This window comes from Chinchilla lanigera, unplaced genomic scaffold, assembly GCF_000276665.1.
Source record: "Chinchilla lanigera isolate Chin_1 unplaced genomic scaffold, ChiLan1.0 scaffold00010, whole genome shotgun sequence".
Taxonomy (NCBI): Eukaryota; Metazoa; Chordata; class Mammalia; order Rodentia; family Chinchillidae; genus Chinchilla; species Chinchilla lanigera.
Window position 1 is genome coordinate 23,054,882 of NW_004955411.1, and position 22,701 is coordinate 23,077,582.

Below are 22,701 nucleotides of genomic sequence, written 5' to 3' on the forward strand. Positions count from 1 at the left end.
AGATAAATTTACATGTTTGTACATAGATATACCTACTTTATACTTATGCATATAGAATATCTGTATTTACATTATTTTATCATATTCTAAATAATCTGGTCTGGATTATCAGTGGATTGCTTGTTTTTTTCTTCCTTAAAAACCAAACACAACAGATGAATGGATAAAGAAAATGTGGAATTTGCACACAGTGGAGCACCGAGTACTCTGCCTTAAAGATTAACTTGTGTCATTTGTAGGAAAGTGGATGCTCCTTGAGACCACAATGTTAGTAAAATAAATCAGACACCTGAGCTTACACACTACATGGTGTCTCTTATATGAGAACCTAAGTTGTAAACAAAGAGCAAATAAAAGTTAGATAACAGGAAGCAAGGAGATAGATCTTTCTCAAATGGAAAGGGGATCAAGAGATAGAGGGGAGGAGTGGGAAGTGGGAGAAAGCAGATGAGAAAAGGAATTGGGATGTGGTATGTACATGCACCAGCTCCACACAAGGAGCGGGAACATTACGTACTGCACACGTGTGCTAATAAAATTCAAACGAATAAAAAAAAAAAAAAGAAAAGAAAAAAGTAGACATTATTCTGTTGACCCCAAGATAGTACTGAGAAAATTCAGTCTCTTTGCATCCATAGTAAAAGTGATGTTATTTTCCTGTACGATACCCCAAGGCTGTTAGAAGGTTTGGGTTTTGTTTATTTGTTGTTTCAACCCATTCCAAAGGGTCAGTGCCTCGCAATGCATTCACACCAGCGCCCTTTATGTTACTTCCCCAGCTCCTGGCACACGGTTCTTTCCTGAAGCACCAGGCTGGGTAGTTGCACAGTACCTCGATTTATAAATAGGCTGTAATCCAAATAGAAAACAGGTGGACTCATAACTGAGTATGGTGCCTTGGATATTAATGGCTTGGCTCCGCAGTGGAATTTCTAAAGCTGTATACAATTTTTTTGTCTTAATTATGCATTCATTAAAAGCTTTTATACCCCACAGAATAAAGTAAATATTTTTTGATCTCCATAGTGTACTCCCAGACTGTAGATTTGCACAGCAGGGTCTTGATAATCTGAATAAATTGTATTTCCCCAAGGAGCTTATCTTTCAAATAAGGTCATAAAGAAGTGCAGCTTCCCCATCCTTAGATTTCTCTCTGTGCCTTTTCTGCTATGAGTAATATAGAGGTTGGGAGCCAGTGTATTTTATAGTAAGACATACTTGCTGATGGTCCAATATAATGTCTCAGTCTGTTCTCCTTGTTTACCTCTGGTGAAGTATTTGTGAAATAGAGAAGAAATATATGATTTTACATAGCAGCTATGAGTTTTACTGAGACTTACAGGAAAACAAATTCTATGTTAGAAAGTCAGTATTTCCTTCTTTTCACCCAATCAGTGAATAAAAATAATGGAATAGGCAAAGCTATAGCTTAAGCACTGTTGACATCATTTTAAAGGTGAATAGGAACTAAGATAGCTGTTGTATGCGGAGCCTATACTACATGGAGGGCACTTTCTATACATTTTTGCAATCTTTATCACACATCTGGAATACAGATCACTTTTCCCAGTTTTCAGATGAGAGAATTAGATTGGAAGAGGTTATATGCTGAGGCTATCCAGATAGGCCAGCTTCAAATCTTGTGTTTTTCTTACTATTCCAAACTAAAAATGCCACCTAAAATTTGCAAGCCAGTGAAGGAGACAGAGAAAAAACAAAACTATAGACCCAAATAAATGTATACAATCTGTTGAATTTATAATTTTTGAGTCACAAATAATAAGATGGCAGCGCACCTGATACTGAGTGGTGGTATTCAAATAGCCTTTAACTGTACAACTTTCTGCCAATAGTTTTTTCTTTCTTCTAGGCTTGCCATATTTATCAACAGTATAGCTAATATTGAAGCATGTACCTTTATATAATTGTTTAAATTTTAAAATAATGTGTAATTTATTTAATATTTAATAAATAATATTTAAAATACTACTTCAAATATTTCATTGGTTTTGGAGGAGCAGGAGAATCTGTGTTTCACTGTAAACTAAAAAAAAGCAATAACATCTGAATTTTTAAAGGGATGATTTTTTCCCTTCCTTTCCATTTGTTATGTCTTGTGTGTAGATGTCCCCTCAAAGTCTCAAGCAGTCATAGGTGGGGCTTTTTCAGAGGTGGCTGTATCTAGAGTTTGTGATTGATTCATAGCGCAATGCTAGAATTAAGAGTGCTAGCATTAAGGGTGAGTGATTACTAAATCAGTTCACTGATTAGTTTGGCGCCACCCTAATCCTGGTAGCCTGGATACAGTATAAGGGACAGAAATAGGTTTGTCTTCTCCCTTGCTTGGTTGTTGTTGTTGTTGTTGTTGTTTTGTCTTTTTGAGACAGGGTCTCACTAAGCAGTTCAGGCTGACCTTGAGCTCACTTTATAGCCCAGGCTGGTCTCGAACTCACAACAATTCTCCTGCCTCAGCCTTCTGAGTGCTGGGATTAAAGGCGTGTGCCACCACACCTGCGTTTGGTTGTTGTTGATGTCTTCTGCTTGCCATGAACTGGTTCTCCAATGCGATTTCCCTCAGCCAAGCTACCTGCTTTGGAGCCAGCTGATTATGGGCTGAAACCTCTACAAACTGAATTAAATAAAACTTTCCCCCTTTAACTTTGGATGTGAGATATTTTGTCTCAGCAATGAGAGAAAAGTAACTAAGACAGAATTTGCTACGAGAAAAGTGGTTATTGCTGTGACTACCTAAACTTGATTTGGAGCCTTTGGGACTGGCTTGTGGGAGAAGTTTGGAAAGGTTTGGAGATGCCAACTGAAAAGTAGAACTGGAATGCCTTACACTGTATTTCATGAGAGATTCTGGTCAAAGCTCAGAAGACCTGAAGGCTGATAGAAATCCTGCTGGAAAAGACCAAGCTTGGGAAGTTTCAACTGGGAATAAGCATTTCATTGACTGTTGGATTCCAAACAATGTGTGTTATACCTTGGCAGAAAGTTTGTCTGCATTTCACTTGTGTCCAAAGACTTTGCCTGAGACTAAGATTAAAGGTGGCAAACAAAGTATTAATCTTGCAGAAGAAATTTCAAGACAGTCTGATGTGGAGGCAGTGGCATGGTTACTGTTAGGGGCTTTTAGCCAGATTTATATTGAGAATCAAGAGCAAAGAGCCCCCAGGATGATGCAAAACATTGTGAGTTTGGCCGGAAAGGAAGCTCCAGTAAAGTTGCAGCCTACAAAATGGACCAGAGGATAAACTGGTCACTGAAAAGACTAGCAAGAAAAAGCTAAGTATTTCAGAAGAAGACAACAGAAAATATGGCTTGAAGACATCATAAGAACCAACAGTGGACTCTTGCCACTGCAGCCTTTGCGTTCCAAAGGTGAAAGACTCTGCTTTCACAAGAGCACCCCAGAGCACCATATTCCAGAATGGCAGCAGCCTAGGGAAGTTGTTTCTCAGGATTTGTTTCAGAGGCACTGGACCCCTAAAACCAAGAGAAAAGGAAGCCTGGTTACTGCTCCAGTTGGTAGACGTTGGTATCATCCACAAGGCACTGGCTTTAGGTATATGCACAATGTAAGAGTTGTGGGGTGAGGAAGGCTTCCACCCAGGTTTCAGAAGAAGACCTAAGAAGCCAGACAGTGTGCCACTGAAAGGGCAGTGTGTCAAGCTGTGAGTGTGAACCTGGTTCAGTGGAGACCACAGAAATTTGGAAAAGCCAGGAATGTGGACCATCTGAGGAAAACTGCAAGGAGGGAGCAGAGCCAGCTCAAGAGAGAAACCATGGAGGCTACCACTACTGGAAGTGATGTAGGGGAAGAGCCACCCAAGCCCTTTGGAGTTCATGTTTTGCTACAGTTTGCTTCAGATGCTGCATACGGAACTACAGGACTTAATGTTTGCTCTGCTGAACTTTGGATTTGCTTTGGTACCATTTCTTTGTATCCCCTTGTTTGTAACATTTTCAATGGACGTGTCTATCTTGTACCATTGACTGTTGGAAGTGTTTAAATTCTTTTCATTTTTATAGGGCTTGCAGCTAAGAGTTTGCGTTAAATCTCAGAGGAGACTTAAGACTTGGACTTTTCAGCAGCACTGAAACTGTTAGGACTATGGCAACTCTTAGAGGTGGACTAAATGCCTTTTGCATAAAGGGATGTGTGTGAGTCTTTGCGGGGGGGGTGTTGGGAGGAATATTGTGGCTTATATCTAGATGTTCCCCTAAAGCCTCATGCAGTTATGTGGCGTGGGCTTTTCCAGAAGTGACTGATCTAGAGTTTATGATTGATTCATAGCGCAATGCTAGAATTAAGAGTGCTAGAATTAAGGGTGAGCAATTACTAAATCAATTCACTGATTGGTTTGGCACCACCCTAATCCTGGTAGCCTGGATACAGTATAAGGGACAGAAATAGGTTTGTCTTCCCCCTTGCTTGCTTGCTGTTGATGCCTTCTGCTTGCCATGAACTGGTTCTCCTCAGCAATACCCCTCAAGCAAACCACCCTGCCTTGGAGCCAATTGATTACAGACTGAAACTTCTACAAATTGTGAGCTAAATAAACCTTTCCCCCTTCAACTTTGAGTGTCAGGTAATTTGTCTCAGCAATGAGAGAAAAATAACTAAGACACCATTTTGCATCAGTCAACACTGACCAAGTAGGTGCTTTTGAAGACAGAAAGAAAGAGCTAAGGAATCCTTATGCACAGCTAAGGAGAAAAGGGTAAAACACCTGATACACCAGCTAATGCTATTAAAAGTCAGAAGAGGGAGCAGTCCTTCATGCTGGAGTGATCTACCTGTCCTAGGAAATGGCATCTGATCTAGATTATCTTCAGGAGGAGAAGAATATGTATATTATAGCATTCCTTTTTCTTTTAAGCCTTTTAGGCTGTTGAATTAATTAAATGTTTCATAAATAATACCCTTTGGTGACAAAGGACTCTGTGTGATGTAAGGAAATTGTGAGACAGTACAATTCCACTTGGAAATGTTTGAAATATTTTGGCAAACAGTATAGACAGTAGATTTTTCTTTTTTAAAATTTTATTTTAAAGAGAGTAGTACATGAGAAAAAAAAAAGAACAATAGCAGCATACCAGCATCACAAACATAAACAAACCAAAGCAAGAACATTTAAAGTGATACAGGGTTTCAAGAAAAAATGATATGAATTAATAGTGGTTGTTATATTACATATTGTTATCTTCAACTACATTGCTCAGAATACCAGATGTATCAAACCATTAAAGAGAATAAGAAAATAATTATTAGATAAAACATTAGAGATAGTATAGAGTTTCACTAGACAAGATGGTAGGATTTCACCGTGGTAGCTCCATTGCATATTGTTGCCTTCAAATCAGTTGCTCAGATTACCAGATATAAACATGCAAAATTGGTCAGAACATAAGTTTTAAGCATTAACTGTTCCTTTCAGTATACCATCAGACATCAGCAGTACAGTTATCCCATATATATATATATAATTTTGCCTTCCTTATTTCTTTTTTCTTCTTCCCCTCATCCCAGTCATCCCTTCCTTTGAGCAACTTCTTTCCCTTTCCTATCATCTAGACAATAGATTTTTCTAATCATCACTGAACACCCAGAGAAGCAAGGCTGTGGGAAGGGAAAAATCTAATACAGAGAAATCAGAAGACCCAAGATTCACTGTAGAAGCCAGTCCTCATGTACCAGGCCCACAAGTGGGCATTCTACCATATCTACCAACTGTTTGGAAAATCCTTATTCCTAGATAGCATCATGAGGGAAGTTCCTAAGCTCAGATCAAATACTTTCAGAGCCTCTTTCTCAGTAAACTTTGGGAGATGTGATCATTTTGCCTAGTTGTAAAGTCATCTGTATAACTGAGCTGTCATTTCCATTTTCCATGTGAAGTCATAGATATGCCTCACAACTTGGTATTTTTTTATTCATTACCTAACAAATATTTTTCAATTAAAATCTCTGAGAAAGGCATTATGAGTAGTGCTTTACAGGATCCATTAATCCTAAGATGCAAAACCTATTTTTTTTTTTTGACGGCAGATGGCTCCCAACTGATGGCTAACATCATTTTTCAACTTTACAGAGGTGTAGAAGTGGTATACATTCAGTGGAAGCCATACTTCATATTTGGTCTTTTCTGTGGGCTAGCCGTAGAATATTCCTTAGTATGCTGGACAGCACCAGAAAACCACAGCTCCCAGTCAGCTGTGCAGCCACAGGGGAGAACAACTGGTACTCTACAGGGTAATGTGTTGCTGGTAGGTTAGGTATAAATACGTTTTCAAGTTATGATGGATTTATCAATAGGCAATGCCATCATAAATCAGTAAGCATAAATAATTTATTGATGAGTAATTTATTGATGGAACATTTTTAATAGTTGGTAGATAAACTAGTGATGTCATTTGGTATGTGATAGGAGACAAAATGGGAGACATTAAAATTCAGTCAGTAACAAAGTACTCTAGTTACTTACCATATCTTTTTTGGAACTTGATCCCAATAGGCAGCTGATGGTGTTTTAATCTCACTTTGAGTTAATATTGCTAAATTCAAGCTATACTGGTTTTTACACAGAACAGGGATTTTTGGAATAGTTTTTAGAATGATTTTTGAAGGAAGATTTCCTGATTTCATAGCAAGAGTGACCTACCTTTCCTCAAGAGAAGTCCTCAAAATGTGATGTCATGTCAATGTTATTTTAGAACTTCAAGTTTCATGTTGTTCCATGATGGGCATAGAAACTACCAGGTCTCCTGGTAATCTTTATCTGTAGGAAAACATTGATATGGGATAATGGGGTAGCAATGCCTAAGTGAAGGTCATCCATAATCAGAAATGAAAGGTCATAATTATATTGCTGACACATAGCATTGTTAAAATAGTCACATCTTTTGAAATGTTATTACCCCCAAAAATCTAAAGGCGTATTCGGTGTGGTCATCTTTGAGGCACATATTTCAGAAATCAAAGTGGTATTGCTCTTATTTTAACCTTGAGAGACGTGTATTATTATCTTCAACCTAAGTCATAGTTTTCCACACTGATAGTACATGTTGTTGATGCTTATTTTTCTTTCAAAAGTCAGTGACATTCTCAGAACTAGATGAGGCAACAAGAAAAATAGCTGTTATTAAGGCTGTGTTTTGCACAGGTATTCTTAGTATTAAGTCAAAGCATCTCCATCAGATATCTGAATCTTGGCACTTTAACAAGGACTCTTAGATTTGCAGCAGCGTGCTGTGGTGCAGATATTGGGAAAAAACTACAGCAGATACAATCACATGCTGACAGATACTTCCTGTGTTCTCTATAATTCCTATGGCAGGGGCATGATTAAACTGCAGTGCTGGGTGGGCAAGGAGTTACTGACAGGCCACAGAGCCATGGGTCTAGCCAAAAGTTAAGACAGACTGCATTTCAGAAACATAGATCATTGACTGTCAGCCTGAATCACTGTTGACACACAGGACACATGAGCTATGATGTGGATTGTGGACAGTGAATATGCAGACCCCAGCTCGGAGGCTGCCATCCAAAAATGCATAGTAGAATGCAAGGGAATGTAGAGGACATTATTTCAGGGGTAGGTTTAAAGCTACTTTAAGTTATAAAACAAAGTCATCGTATGAACTTAGCTCATTTGACACCTTATTAAGTGATAGTCAGTTGCTCTGTTAAATTTAAGACCCATGGAGGGATGTCACAAAGGCTGAGACCTGTCATTTTCTTGCAGCTGTTCCTAGTTTGCGAAAAGTAAGAGAAGGGTCACAAGGTCCATTCTTAGCCCTACTTCCTCCCTCCCATCTTAACTACATGATCATCTGCTTTGAAAATGTAATTATATTTGAATATAACCCCAAATGAGACAGTATTTACCTTCTTTTATTTTTCTTACCATATTCATTCATTAATCTGGGTGATAATTTATTGAAGGATCTCATTCGGTGAATAGACAATAAAGGAATGAATTTGGGGGATATATACATAAGGTTTAAGAATTATTGGACTTGGAAAATGGGTGTTTATTTTATAGCTGGTAGAGTATAGGTGATACATTTTATGATTCTTCTTTTATTTATCTTGTCATTCACATACTAAGAAACAAATAGAAAGAAAAGGAGCCAAATAGCCTTAAACCAAGGGAAAATAAATATTATTTTAAAATATTCAGAGCAACAGTGTATGCACCATAATTCTGAATAGAAACTAAATTTAAACTGGGAAGCAGTGTGACAGAAATGAAACCTTTTTAAGAAAGAAAAGAGAAAGACTTTCTCTTACTAAAAAGGGTTTTTTCTTGCTGGGTTATAATTTCCATTCAAAACAACTGAATGATTATGGTGTACTTGTCCATTAAACACTTTCAACTCTCCTCATTATTATCAGTTTTCCTTCTTGGAAAACTGGATGCCCACAGGCTTTGCAAAGAAAGAAAAAAGGGAAGATGAAGGAAGCCAATGAAATACAAAAAATGGTTCAGTTTATACCAGATTCAAAACTGAATGGACATGTTGGAAAGACATGGAAAGTTTTGGTTTTGCTTAATTACAAATACACACAAAAATCTCCTGGACACTCTTTCATCAAACACACATGTACTGACATCTGTTCCCTTCTAGAGTCCAAGGACACAGAAAGAGTGATACCTAGTCCGTCCTACCAAAGAGCTTAGATTTGGAAGAAGACATGATCTGTAGTCAAAGGGTGCTTCAAGTACTTGCTAGAAATCTGTGGAATGTAAGATGTATGCGCAAAGGAGATATCAATTTGACCTGAGCCAAAGAAAGGATGCAATGGGTTCATTCACTCAGCAAGTGTGACTTCAGCTCTTACCAAGTACCCAGCCCTGCTCTAGGCCTTAGGAATACATGTACCAGTCAACAAAGCAGACAGATCCTTTCTCCTGTAGAACTAACTTACTGGGGGCGGGAGGAAGGCAGGCATTATAAACAAATACACATATGCAGAAGATAATTACAGACGGTGATGAATGCTGAAAGCAGATAAAGTAGGGTAATGAAGCGGGTGACAGAGAGAGAGAAAGGGGGATGACTAGATGAGATGATCAGACAGAATCGTGGAAACACGGGTCCTCATTCATAGGAATGTTGCTCGTGCAGCTCCTGTGCAGAACGGTCTTCCTGCAGTGTCGCTACCATTTTGTTTTAAAATGTAGGCTTTGTTATTCAGATATGATGAAGCCAACAGACCAGGAGACAATTGGTATTTATGAGATAGCTTGTTTCAGTTCCCAGGAAGAGGGGACGTGCCACACCATGCAGGCCTTGTGGCTAAGCCCTAAGGTTTGTCAGGAGTCACAGGGAATGAGGGAGAAAAACGAACAAGAGCCTTTTCTGTGGTTTCTCCAGTATGGAAGGGGAGAGGCAGGAGAAGCAGCCTTGTGACAGACCAGTGTGAATAGTTTCCATGGGCTTGTCATAGAGACGCTCTCTCTGGTTGTCTGGTTTTTAGGCCTGGGATTACAAGGACAGGAATAGTGTCTCCTGAAGGGTAGGAGCCAGATTGAGGAAATGGTTCAGAATATTGTTTCTGGTGGCTAGTTTGCCTGTGAAAGCTGTTTGTTATTTCCAGGAATTGTCATCCCTGGGAGTAGTAGTGTCTTCCAAGTCAATGCGATCTCAGGTGATAAAGCATCAAAAATACAGAAGGAAAAAGAAAATACTGTTATACATACCCACCCTGACGTTTACCAAATTAATATCTGCTCTTCTGTTTTGGGTTCTGCATAGCTTCTCAGTTAAGCCATTAGTAACTTTCCTGCTGGGTCAAATCCCCTATTTTGTGTGCCCAGAGACTCATATATCTACCCTTTGTAATCTTTACATCAGTTATAAGTTTTCATTTCTCTCTAAGTTTTTTAAAATTGTTATCATTTTGGTTTCCTGTTCCAGGAGACTTGTCCATACCTCAAGGCTTGGGGCTTGCCTATTTTGCTTGCTAGGTATTTCCAGTTTCTGCTCATTCGAATACCTGATGTGAATGTGTAGGTGGTTGTCATAGCAAGAGACAGCCTGGAGTGGGCAAGGTTGTAGCACATCAACAGCATCATGGAAGGGTACGCAGTGTCAGGAATTTTGATTCTGTCTTGTAAGCACATAGGAACCTATTTGTAAACAGACAATCCACTCTAAAAAAGAGAGAATTGAAAATCTGATACTGGGGGAAGAAATGGTAACTTATGACACAGTTGCACAGAGTCTATAAAAGAGTTATTGAGGGACAAAAGAAATAAATGGTAAGGAGGGAGGACAGACAGACAGGACCGGGTGATTGACTAGATACAAGAGAATTATATGCACCAGCTTTGGAGTTCAGATGTGAATGGCTAGGTGTGGTCATGCTCTGAGAGAGACAGGATATAGGAAATGCAGATTCACATAAAGCACCTTCACTCTGGACATGATGAGGTAAGTGTGGCTGTGGGGATATGCGAAAGATATCCTCTTACAGTTGGGAAACTGAATTCAGCATTTAGATGAAAGGCTCGAGTTAGCAATACAGATGTGGGAAGCATTGACAAGCAGTTAATTTATAACTAAATTGTACGGTTTTTGCTTTGGCCACCTTTTTTCCCTGACTCAGTGGAGCACCTTGTGTAGGACTTGGATATCTAGAGAGAGCACATATATGTTGGTCTCCTGGCACCAGTGATGAATCGTGGTTTATGGATAGCAAACAGCTGTGAAATAAACTTTACTGTTCTTGTTCCCTTCTAATGAAATCTGCTGTATACGTTCCGTGTGGCAAAATGCTATGGAAGTTCTTCGCACGTTTAGCCCCAGGACGACTTTAGGAGTTGGTTGGCTTTTCCATTTTGTAAGCAGTGAATAATGAGGTCCAGTGGTTCAACATTTGTGTCAACAGTAAGTGTCAGAGCTGGATTTGACCAGGTCTCCCCGATTCCGTAGGTCTTGCTCTTTACTATCAGCCTGTGCTGCCGTTGAGTGCCTGCTGGTTTGTTCTGCCTGGAGCACAATTATTCTTTCTTTCTTTGACATAAAAAAGACTTCTTCTTTTAAAGTCTAGAAGTATATTCACAAAAACATTAACAGTGATTATCTCTGCATGGTAAAATTATGAATGATTTTTGTTTTCTTTTCCATACTTTGTATGTCCCGAATTTTATGAAATGAACATTTATTACTTTTTATAACCAGAAACATAATGGCACTCTTTAACAAAACAGCAATATTTTTTTCCTCATCCCACAATATTGTGGGCATTTATTGCAATTTTGCTCCTACTCCCATCACATTAATGGAAATCCTTAAAAGTAGCTTTATCAGTGCTTATTTTGTTTACATGTGGCCTTAACTGAAAGGACAAAATAATGATGATTTTGCTTAAAGCTCACAGAGCCCTTCTGCCTCAACGGAGGAGCATGTGCCATGGCCTCAGGGCCGCAAGAGGGCCAGTACTCTCTTCCCCTCAGCTCCCCAGTTTGTACAGCTTGACTGTTGAGGTACACACTGTGTAGACAAGGGGACTGGGACTTCTGACATACCCAGAAAGAACTGGATTTTGGGGAACTCTGTGCTTTTAAGCAGGAAAATGGGGAAATGAAAAAGGATAGGTTGGGAGCATTCTTACCTTATAACTATGTTTCTTTCAACATAAACAAGTGTCAGTTCCTTCCTCATTGCTATTCACGTCGCCTCGGGCGTAGAGTCACTGCGCCTTCTCGGTTCTCAGCTCACGTGCTTCCTTAGGGTAGACTTGGGGTTGCAGAAATGATATCCTGAGAAAATGCAAAGGACTTGGAAGATTGTAAAGAATAATCTGGAAAAGGAACATAGTAAATCCCCCATTTAAGTAATTTTGGTTCTCTATTATTCTGAAATGCTTTTAAATTGTAAACTTATAATTGGAAGAGACCCAGTATCTCTACATAAAGAAGCCCAATAAAATTTAATTACTACTATACAGTTCACTCCATTTTTGTGCTTATATGTGCCCCTTTGGCAGCAGAACAGGTGGGGAAAAATATTTTCCCCTTGCTCCTTGCTCAACACCTTTCGCTTTGCAGAGCTTGGAGGTTTTGTGCCTGCTTGCTGTCACCTCTGTGGCCCAGGCATTGCGTACTGGGTCAGAACCCTGGGAACCCCTTGAACAATCTCCACAACAGTCCCAAGGCGCTGGCTCCCCATCAGGTTTCTGGGGGATTGCAGAATGACTTAGTGGTGTACCAAAGAAGTATTCAGGGCCCTGAAGCTGTTAAACTTGCTTCATAGATGTATTTACCAGAAATGAAATACTCATCCCAAGGAGGTGGTCCTGGAGTACACAGTGGAAGCTCCGTGTGAAGAATTAGTCATTTTTTCCTCCTGTGGTAGAGTTTAAAATCCTAAGAAGATTTGAAGAACAAATTTAAACATTACTTGTGACATTAGTGTTGGAGTCACCTTTTGTATTCCTGTGATAAAATCTGCTGAATGATAAGCCAAGCTATCTTAACTGAGAACCTGTGAGTAGACCCCTGCATGTTCCAGTGGTAATGTATTTTAGTGTTTATCTGTGATAAACTTCATTTTATGATAAGCATTTATTACTTTTTTAGTCATTTTAGCAAAAACAGCTACTAAGGACCAGAATCTTAGGGCTGGTTTCTGAAGTCTTACATCTTGACTATATTTAGGAATATAATTAGAATATAATTAGGAATATAATTAGAGTGTCATCTCCCACCAAAAGATCTAAAATCCAAAATAGAAAATTATGGGCTGGGGATTTAGCTCAGCGGCAAAGCGCCTGCCTGGCAAGTGCAAGGTCGTGAGTTTGGTTCCTGGTACCGGAGAAAAACCAAAAAAAACAAACCAAAAAAAAAAAAAAAAAAATAGAAAATTATAATCATACAGCTATAGTGATACTGCTGCTGATACAATGAGTTGTATTTAGAATTTTTTGTTATATATTTTATTATTTAGAACAGTACTCACTGTCCAACAGAAGTATAATGGAAGCTATACATGTAGTTAAAAAATTTTTGGTAGTTTCCTTAAAAAATAAAACGGTGAAATAAATAATAATAAATTTAACTCAATAAAACCAGAATAATATCATTTAAATGTGTGATTCATATAAAAATTGAGATAGTTTTCATTTTATTTTTCTTACTCTTTTCACTTGATGTGTATTTTATATTTATAGCACATTTCATTTTGAATAGCCATAGTTCAAATGCACAATGGCCACCCATGGCTGGAGGCTACCATATGGAACACCACAGATTTAGAATATTCTCTTTTGTTGTTGTTGTTGTTGTTGTTGTTGTTTTTGGCACCAGGAATTGAACTCAGGACCTCATGCTTGCCAGGCAGGTGCTTGTGCCGCTGAGCTAGATTCCCAGCCCCTAGAATCTTCTTGTTTAAAACCTCATGAATACACATCACATCTTGCTCTTTTCTTTTCCCTGTCTTCCTCTATCGCTAGGTACTCTTAGATAACTAGGGAAAATAGCTTGAATTTACTTAAACAGGTCAATAGAGTAAAACAGCTATCTTGTGGCATCCCGTACTCATGTTGTTGTGATATGTGGCTCATATATTAATAATTATAAGGTAAAAATGAGGCGAAACTAGGACACAGCCCATTCTCATTCCACTTAAAGTAGGCAACATTTCTGTTGCTATTATTACTATTACAGAGCCCTGGCTGTGAGTTTGAGAACCTAGGAGACAGGTAACATCCCGCCAAGTGGAGCTATTGCTATAGAAATTATTTGAAAAGGCAAGAGAGAATGCCACTGGTGGTATCAGCACTTGAGGCTAACAAAAAAAAAAAAAGAAGAATAATTATAAATCATTTTAGATGGGTTTAATATAAGAATATTCAGGACAGGAGTCTTTTTTTCTCAGATGTCCTTATTTTCCAGGGATATAGCTCAGTGGCAAGGTGCCTGCCTGGCAAGCATGAGGGCTTGAGTTCAATTTCTCGTCCTCCCCACCAAAATTCCTTATTTCCCGAAACTTTACTGTCTTGGTTACTTTTCTCTTGTTACTGAGACAAAGTACCCGACAACCAAAATTAAAGAAGAAAGGGTTTATTTAGCTCACAGTCTGGGGAGGTTTCAGTCTATACTCAGCTGGCTCCAAGGTAGGGTGGCACATGGCAGAGGGCAACAGTTTATGGTGGCAGGGAGATGGCAAAAGCAGTGAGAGCAAAAGGGAGGCATGGCAGCAAGCAGCCTCTTTCTCTCCCTTACATATGCAAACTATCCGCCCCAGGGCGGATGTAGCATTCACATCCATATTCCCAGCGTTGGATCATGGATCAATCATAAACTCTAAAAGCTGGCCCCGTGACTGCACAAGGCTTTGGGGGGACATCCAGACACAAACCATAACATTTACATATGAAAATTTGTGTTTTAATTTCACAAAGTCAGGATGGGCTGTTTTACTTAAAGCCAGACTTAGTCTGAAGTTTTAGAAAAAAAAGCAGACTCAGTCTGTCTTCATATAACTTTGTCAGTTACTCAGGAGTTCCGGTTTACCCGACCTTATAGTACGTTTAGTAGAAAAAGAGAGCTGCCGAATATGGCAGGGGTAGAGAAACCAGTGGCCCTCATTAGTGAAAGACTTCCAAAAGGTTGCAAGGTAACATTTTAGCCAGTGAAATCGGAGAGCTCTTTCAGTAAGTCCCCTTTTAGCAATGTCTATAAATATATGGACTTCAAGAGGTGTAAAGTGAGGAAATTTTATGAATTCTAAAATAGCAGCAGTTTTCTGCCCAGGCACTTATAACTGACGTTGTAAAAAAAAAAAAAAAAAAAAAAAAAAAGCACTCACATTCTTCCACCCTATCATGAAAACCCTAGTGAGTTCATCTGACTTTGTTGTCTGCTCCTTCTTGAATTGATTTCTGAGAGATGTTTTATTTTCCTTTTTTTTTTTTTTTTTTTTTTTTTGCATCCAGGAATTAAATAGCTTTAATTACTTGGATCTGTACAGACTTGCTGACCTCTTTAACCTCACTTTGTTGGAGAAGGCAGTGGTCGATTTCTTAGTGAAACATCTCTCTGAACTCCTGAAGAGCCGCCCAGAAGATGTTCTGACGCTTCCTTATTGCCTGCTGCAGGAGGTCCTGAAGAGTGACCGGCTGACGTCGCTGAGTGAAGAGCAGATCTGGCAGGTAAGGGGCTCTGCCCAGGTCCTCTGTTGGCACCAAAAAGGCTGACATGACTAGATGCTAAAGGATGGAGGAGCAGTAGCATTATTTGACCTGTGGTTGGTGTTTTACAAGCCCTGCTCCCTTCATGGGTAAGTGACTTGAAAACACCAGCTGAAAAGGCCTCAGCCGACTGTGCCACTGAACTCAGGAGACAGCAGGTGGGATTCCTCACACTCTACCTGTGCCTGCCCAAAGCTCTGACCTGGTCACATCAGAAAAAGAGAAGGGATGGCGTTCCTTCGCAAAAACAGCATGAGAAAAAAATGGATTTTACAGTGACATTTATGCATATTCGGTTCGACTTTTTTTTCCTCGAGTTTGTCAGGGGATGTATTGAAGAAGAAGTTGAAAATACTAGTGATGAGTGATTTGGGTAGGAGTTGCAATGATATCCACCTCCCCCTTATGGCATAATTTATCAGCGTTTACTCTGATGTCAATTCAAAGTGGAAAGTTGCAAAATTTTCTTCACTTCCCAGTAGAAAAAGAAAGACTTGGGGTGGATTCTGCATTTAGTTTTTTCTAAGTGAATTGAGTTTTGTGGCTACCCCTCCATGTGGCATTTTTCTCTTACTATAGCATGGTTGAAGGCATTGCCAGCAATCCACATGAAAGGTACAGATGTCTGAGTGTTGAGGAAATTCTATATTGTCCACCTAGGAGTTGTCATAATTGCCTCTCTAAAGGATACTAGTGTTATAATGTAGAATTTTAAAAACTGGCTTCTGCTGCAGGCAATAGCTTTTCCTAAGGACCTGGTCCTCAAGAAAGAATTAAAAGACTCACATAAGTATTATCAATTTAGGCATTCAGCTGGCAATAAGAAACTGTTTGTGCTTTATCTTAGTAAATAAGTAATTCCCTCATACTCAACTCAATAGGGGAAAATCAAATCAGACCAGCTATATTGCCTCAAGTATAGTTAAGTTCATCATTTTTGCTGAGGTTATACTAGTAATGCAATATACCATGGAAGAATCTAATATTCAGCCCAGGGTGAAGATTGGGTATGCCAGAGGATTAGTGTCAGGGTGCTTTATAGAAGTGAAACTTGATGGACAGGCTGGAGACAGATCTACAGAATCTCATTAAATTGCTGAATTGTTCATTACAGAACGTTCTCACTGTAATAAAGTGCTCATTGACTTTGACAAATCCCCATCCCATGTTTTAAAGAAGAACAGTGAAGCAAAGGGTGTTGGGGAGGAGGAAGGAAATTGGCACAAAGTAGGACAGGTAATGGAAAAGCAGATGGCGGAGTGGTGCTATTTGATTAATATGTGCAACCCGTAACTTAGGTGAGAGCGCCGTGAACGCGCACACACGTTTACCCAGGTGGCTGCTCTGCTGTGTGCTGATAATGTAATCTGAGACAATACCTTTTTTGGTGAAAGGTCTAATTTTCATTTTTCACCAGACTTCACACAGTTTGGCTCTGAAGACCTGTCATAAGAACCTTCAAATTATCCTTTCAGAACAAACTCTTTTTTATCTTTTCCTGCTGGTTGTTACCCAGTCCCTTTCCCTGATAAAATGGGCTACAGGCTACAGTAACCATTCTGCGGATCTGTGAGTCTATGAAATCTGCCAAGATCATGTCTTATATCTGCTCTTGCTTTCCATATAACCCTCTTAAACCTTGTCTCTTCTCTCACAGAGGGATTCTTGGTCCCTCCTAGACATTTTTTTTCCATAACCTGAAACCACTTAGTCTGCTGATAAACTTTACGCTGTACTCAGAGGTAACATAGAGACTTATGTCACAATCGTATATCTGGTGCATACGAACATTTTATTCTCTCAAAAAATAATATTTTTTTAGTTGGGTCTGGTCGTACATGCCTGTAATCCCAGCACTCTGGGAGTCTGAGGCAGGGGATCGCAAGTTCCAGCCTAGCCTTGGCACCTTAGTGCCTTAGCGAGACCCTGTCTCAAAATAATTTGAAACACATTCAATTCAATGCAGCTCTACAATTGAGCTTTATGTTTGAAGGCTAGTGATTTCTTGGGTTCTAGACAATATATTATCAGATTCAAAGAAAGAGGAGAATAAAATCTGCCAGAGAAGAAGTATGGTGCATGAGGGCCTCATCTTTGTGGCCTAGCAATCTCCTCCAGTTTTAATATGCTTTCAGTTTAGCTGTAACTTTGAACTTTATTTTAATAGGGTCCTATTAAATATCTTCTGTTGGACTCAACCTATAATTTTAGACTATGGAGCCAAGGTTCTGCCATAGCGGGGCAGGAGATGGGAGAAATGAGGAGATAATGGCGAAAGGGTACCAAACATTCAGGTATAAGATGCACGAGCCCTGGGGTACCAGGGTGGCACTAAATATGTTAATTAATTTGACTGTGATAATCACTATACAGTGTGTACACATATCAATTCACCATGTTGTACACCTTCAGTATATACAATCCTGATCTGTCAATTAGATAGTTTAAAATAAATAACCCCAAACATTACAATTTCTCTTTTTAAAAAACTTGTAATGAGATAATTAAATAATTCAGTACCACTCCCATATACTAGACCTGTTTTCAATGAGATTCCTGTTCCATGGGAGTACAGTTTATAGAAAGAAGATTGACTATACCATAAATTGTTAGATAAACTAACCTAGGAGAAGGTATAGCACTCTGCCATTAGCATTTCCTAAGGATCCACTAAGGTGGCCCAAGCCAGGATGGAGTGGACGGCAGAGGACAAATTTGCTAACTCCATTTTTCTCTCCCAGGCCTCATTCAAAGAAGGAAGGATCATTGGTTTGAAATCATTAATGCAATTCTATGAATGATTAGTTTATCTCTGAAATAGCAGAAACAAAAAGCTATTTTAATGGTTTGGTTTTATTTATTTAATTTATTTATTTTTCAGTATCAGGAATTGAACTTGGGACCTTGTGCTTGCCAGGCAGGTGCTTGTACCACTGAGATATATCCCTGGCTTAATGGTTTGGTGTTAAATCAGTGGTTTTAAATCATTTGGTTTAGCCAGGCATGGTGGTACACTCCTGTAATCCCAGTACTTGGGTGGCTGAGGTGGGAGGATCATTGCAAGTTCAAGGCTAGCCTGGATTACAAAGTGAGCTCAAGGCCAGCCTGAATTGCATAGCGAGACCCTGTCTCAAAAAAAAAAAATCATTTAGTTTAAAATCATTAATACAATTGGTTGGTTTTAAGTCATTAATGCACTTCTGTGAATTATTAGTTTATCTCTGAAATAGCAGAAGCAGAAAGCTATTTTAATGGACAAAGATGGCTTATGAAAATAAAAGCGAATATTTTTCAAGTACCTCTTATGTCCTCAACATAGTGTTGAAAACTGGGTCCCTATAAAGCTCTACAAAAACGTTGAGTATTGAATTAGAGAGATTTACTTCACTTTCACTTCTGAATATGGGATTGTTTTAATTTTCCTTTAACTATTAATTTACAGTTTTCTAATTTTGGTGAGGAGGACTTACTATATTTGTAGGGACAGAGCTTTTCTTTGTTAACCTTGAGATCTTATCAATGCTTTTCTTTCCTTACTTTGGAATTGAGGGTGCATCCTAATTATATTTTGAGCCTAACTTTTCCTGGACTTAAATGGATACTAAGGACAGTCAGTTGCTCACGTTAATTTAAGTGTGTCAAAGAAGGACAAACCTGAGCAGAGAGTCTGCTTTACCCTAGTAGTGTCCCACTGAGGGATGGCAAAGAGGGGCCGTATCATCTGTTTTGCAATGGTGGGCTAGTCCTGTTTACACTTGTATTTGGTTATATACTCCCGAAGGCAGAGGCTGAGCCTATAGGATGTGCATCGTATGATGCTATATATTGTTTTCTTGCATTCCATAAATAATAAATAAAAAAATAATGTAGAGTTTTCAGATGAAAATGTATCAGATGTATAATAAAATAGACAGTTATTCCTATATAAGGTAGCATTTATTCTAGGAACAGTAGTGTACAAGATGAGTTTAGCTTTTTAAAGACTGATTTTGCCTTGTATTTTGCTGAAAATTTGCTTCCATAAATTATATTGTTAATAACATACTCATTTTTTATCTCTGTGAGTCACAGTCAGCAACCTCAACTGCAATGGTTTTTCTGACCAGCTCCTCTGGAGCTTTTGTCTACACCACAAAATCACCCACATTACAGTTTGTTTTGCTTTTTTTATCTTAAAGAGAAAAGAAAGCAAAATAACAACGAAGATAAAAACAAAACAACATGAAAACAATACAGAATTTCAAAATAAGATGATAGGAAATTAACAATGGTTGTTGTATTACATATTGTTACCATTACAGTTCACCCTTTTCCTCAAAAGGAAAGCTAGAAGGTAAACCCAAACAAAGAGCTACTTTCTCTTTATTGCTGGAGGCTAGAGAACACCTAGTGATACACTCAGCTTTCATCTTTTATCACTTAGATGGTAATTTGACCCACATGTACCTCTCGGCCTGGAGAAGCAAGAGAATCAAATGGTGTTATGTGTCAAATAATACCATTGTAATACTTCCGATTTGCATATCACATCAGAGTTTCAAGAATGCTTCTGCATTTATTTTTCCTTTCTTCTCCAATCACACCAATGGGGAAACTGAGATAATAAAGCTATCAATGAAATTCATGTCTTCTAATTCTTCGGTTCTTTCCGCTTTGGTCTGTAGCTTTTAAATTCACTAAAGAATGATGACACAGAAATGCCTCAAATTAATCCTGTGGCTTTAAAGAAGTTAAGAAGTGCTTGATCATTCCATTTACCTGGTATAGCGGCCGCAGATTGAGAGATAATGGTCACTCTGCCTGCCTCAATGCCTGCGCCATCTTGCTGATTCTGTGTTCTGTGACATGGGCCTCATTCATTCACTCCAAGAAGTTACCTGCACCTGCTCTGCCCGAACCTGGTTCCTGAGTGTTGCTGCCGACTATAGGATGGGTGCTAGCAGTCAGTAATGGAAAGGACCAACAGGACTCTACTTTCGTTGCTTCTTCAGAAGTCTGATGTGGCATTTTCTGCTTGCTGCTTTGCCACCATGCCTGATCCCCTCCAAGTGGGTACTGACTTGTGCCAAACAGTGTGATGATTTCTTTGCCAATTTGAGAAAAGGTGACATGATGTGACAGTGGAAAGTGACATGTCTGTCTGGGCATTTCCTTACCACCAGTGTCCTTTTGCCTTTTCTTTAGTGCCTTGGTCCTTGTGAGGTCTTGTTCGTGTATTTAAATCTCTAAATAGCTTTGCATACCTTTGCCAATCCACGTGGTATAGTCCAAGTCATAGAAATCGGACTGGATGGTTATGTAATCAAAAAATTCTATGGACAGTGTTCACATTTTTAATACGTGGAACTTGACAACTAGAAATGGAATAAAATATTATGGACTAAGAACTCTTGTCCACAAACAAAATGGTAATCTTCCCTCATGTTTTGCTTTTCCTCAGTTCTATTTTGTACATGCATTGTAGCATCCTTATTATATTTTTTCCAGATAGACACTTTCAGAGAATCTTCATCTCTCATTCTATTTTTTTTAACTTTACCATACATTAAGCTAATCAGATTTGTACTATCACTGTTTTCTTCCTGTAACTTCTAACGTTCCTTACAGCTATACACAGTCTTTTGTACAAATGTGACGAGAATATCTACATTTCCTTCTTATTAGATACTAGTAAAGAGTATAAACAGTGACTCCTTTGCATCCCAAAATAGCGCTGCCCTGAGGGTGTTTTATCTTCTAAGGGCCTCCAGCTGGACACTGAGTGATGCTATTTCAGGGATTGGTGCTTGAAGCTGCCAGAGTTTATAGTTAGCCACACCCCCATGTATATGTGGCTAATTCCCCTCTGAGGCTTCATCCTGAGTAGCTTTGCGGTTGTTTTCCTGGGCTGTATGCCTTTGTGAGACACATGGCACATTCATTTCAGAGGGACTTTGCTCCAGCTAATCCTCAGCACTACAGCTATGCGTTGTCAAGTAGCTGTGAGGGGCAGTGATTATCAGAAATTACAGGAGACCCAACTTGTATCATGTGCTGCTGTTCCCATGAGTTAATAGTTTCTTTTCTTTTTCTTTTTTAAAAAAACAAGCGCAACAGAACCAGGTGATTTATGAGATATGACATATTTATGTTCTCTGCTTCTAATTTTCATTGTGATTCATGTTGTTTCCAGACTGATATTTTTGTTGTTGCTGCTGTGAGAAGAAAAAAGATGACTGGAAAATATTACTTATGCATTGGTGGCCTGCAGTAATATAGCTGCTACCTGTGTTATCAGGGATTTAAAAATAAAACCCAACCATAAGCTATATATGAGGTAGCAACCCTAGGCACAGAAGTCTATCAATAATAACAGCAATAATAATTCTTTACAAGCCTCTCAACCTTGACAAGGTTGATGAGACCAGTTTTACCCAAACTTTACTGGGAAAACTGCAGCTCATGGAACTTTCATGATTGAGCCACTTCACAGTGTAGGGCTCAGTGAAGCTCCCTGTGTTCTCTGGAAATGTGTAAAAGCCCAGGACTTCAGAGTACCTTATACATCTTCTAAGCTAGAGGTTTTTATGTATTACTCTATAGTGAGTGAGTTGGCAATAGACATTTTTAATATGTTACCAGTTTTCATTTTTACCTATTATGCAACTTTGGTGAAGCTGCAAAAATGACCCCAATAAAAGTAGCACAAGAAAGTGTTACTGAGGGTCTTTTTGATCAGAGCCTAGAATATCAGTGCTCTAGATGGATAAAGGAAGATGAAGGATAGAGAATTCTAGGAGAGGGCGGAAGCAATCTTTCATTCCTTCTGAGGACAAGGTGGTGAAGTGTGAAGCAGGAAACGAAAGCTGATAAGGGGGAATCATTTTAAAATCCTACCAGGAGATTTAAATCAATGTAAAAGAGAACCCAGCGTGTCTTTTTCTGTTGCAGTGATAGAGACTGTGGAAATCTTCAGGCAGCTGTTCTTATCTGGACCTAGAAATTGGATGAAAGGAATGGATGAAAGTAATCATTACATCTTCATTTTATGCCCAGTATATTGAAAATTTAGAAATTTATGCAGCAGAAATGGACAGTGAGGTGATGACTTAGATATGGGATTTAAGCGAAAGGGAGAAAATATTAATTTATTGACATTGATAAATGTTAGCCTCTTTCTGCTACAAATGAACTTGTAGGCCCATGTCTTGCAGTATCAGGCCAAGTGAGTGGCCACAGTGGCCGTGCTAGATGACCATATCGAACCCTCGGCCCAGATATGCTAAGGGAGATGATCTAAACTTCTTTGTGGAGTTGTGCAGAGGCTCTAAAATTAGTTATGTTCAAAAGAGACATCTGGAGGAGCCTCAGGATTTATTGTTGAATACGGACATCTTAGCACATTGCTTCTTTCTCTCTGCCTTCACAACTTTGTTGACAAGAAATAAACATTTGAACTCAGCACACCCAGAAAAGTGGCTATGGGGCCGGGGATAAAGCTCAGTGGCATAAGC

The 22,701-nt window shown here is 39.0% G+C and overlaps 1 protein-coding gene across 9 annotated transcripts in view; it reads left to right on the forward strand.

Moving 5' to 3' along the window:
* The window catches only part of Klhl32 (kelch-like family member 32), a 196,728-nt gene that overhangs the window by 131,306 nt on the left and 42,721 nt on the right, over positions 1-22,701 (forward strand). For 7 of the 9 annotated variants that reach the window (XM_005377793.1, XM_013510927.1, XM_013510928.1 and 4 more), the window contains one exon: positions 14,954-15,169. In XM_005377793.1, the coding sequence (XP_005377850.1) occupies positions 14,954-15,169 (216 nt within the window). Of the gene's footprint in view, positions 1-14,953; positions 15,170-22,701 lie in introns of those variants that run through there. The other 2 variants (XM_013510932.1, XM_013510931.1) reach the window with 2 other exon arrangements.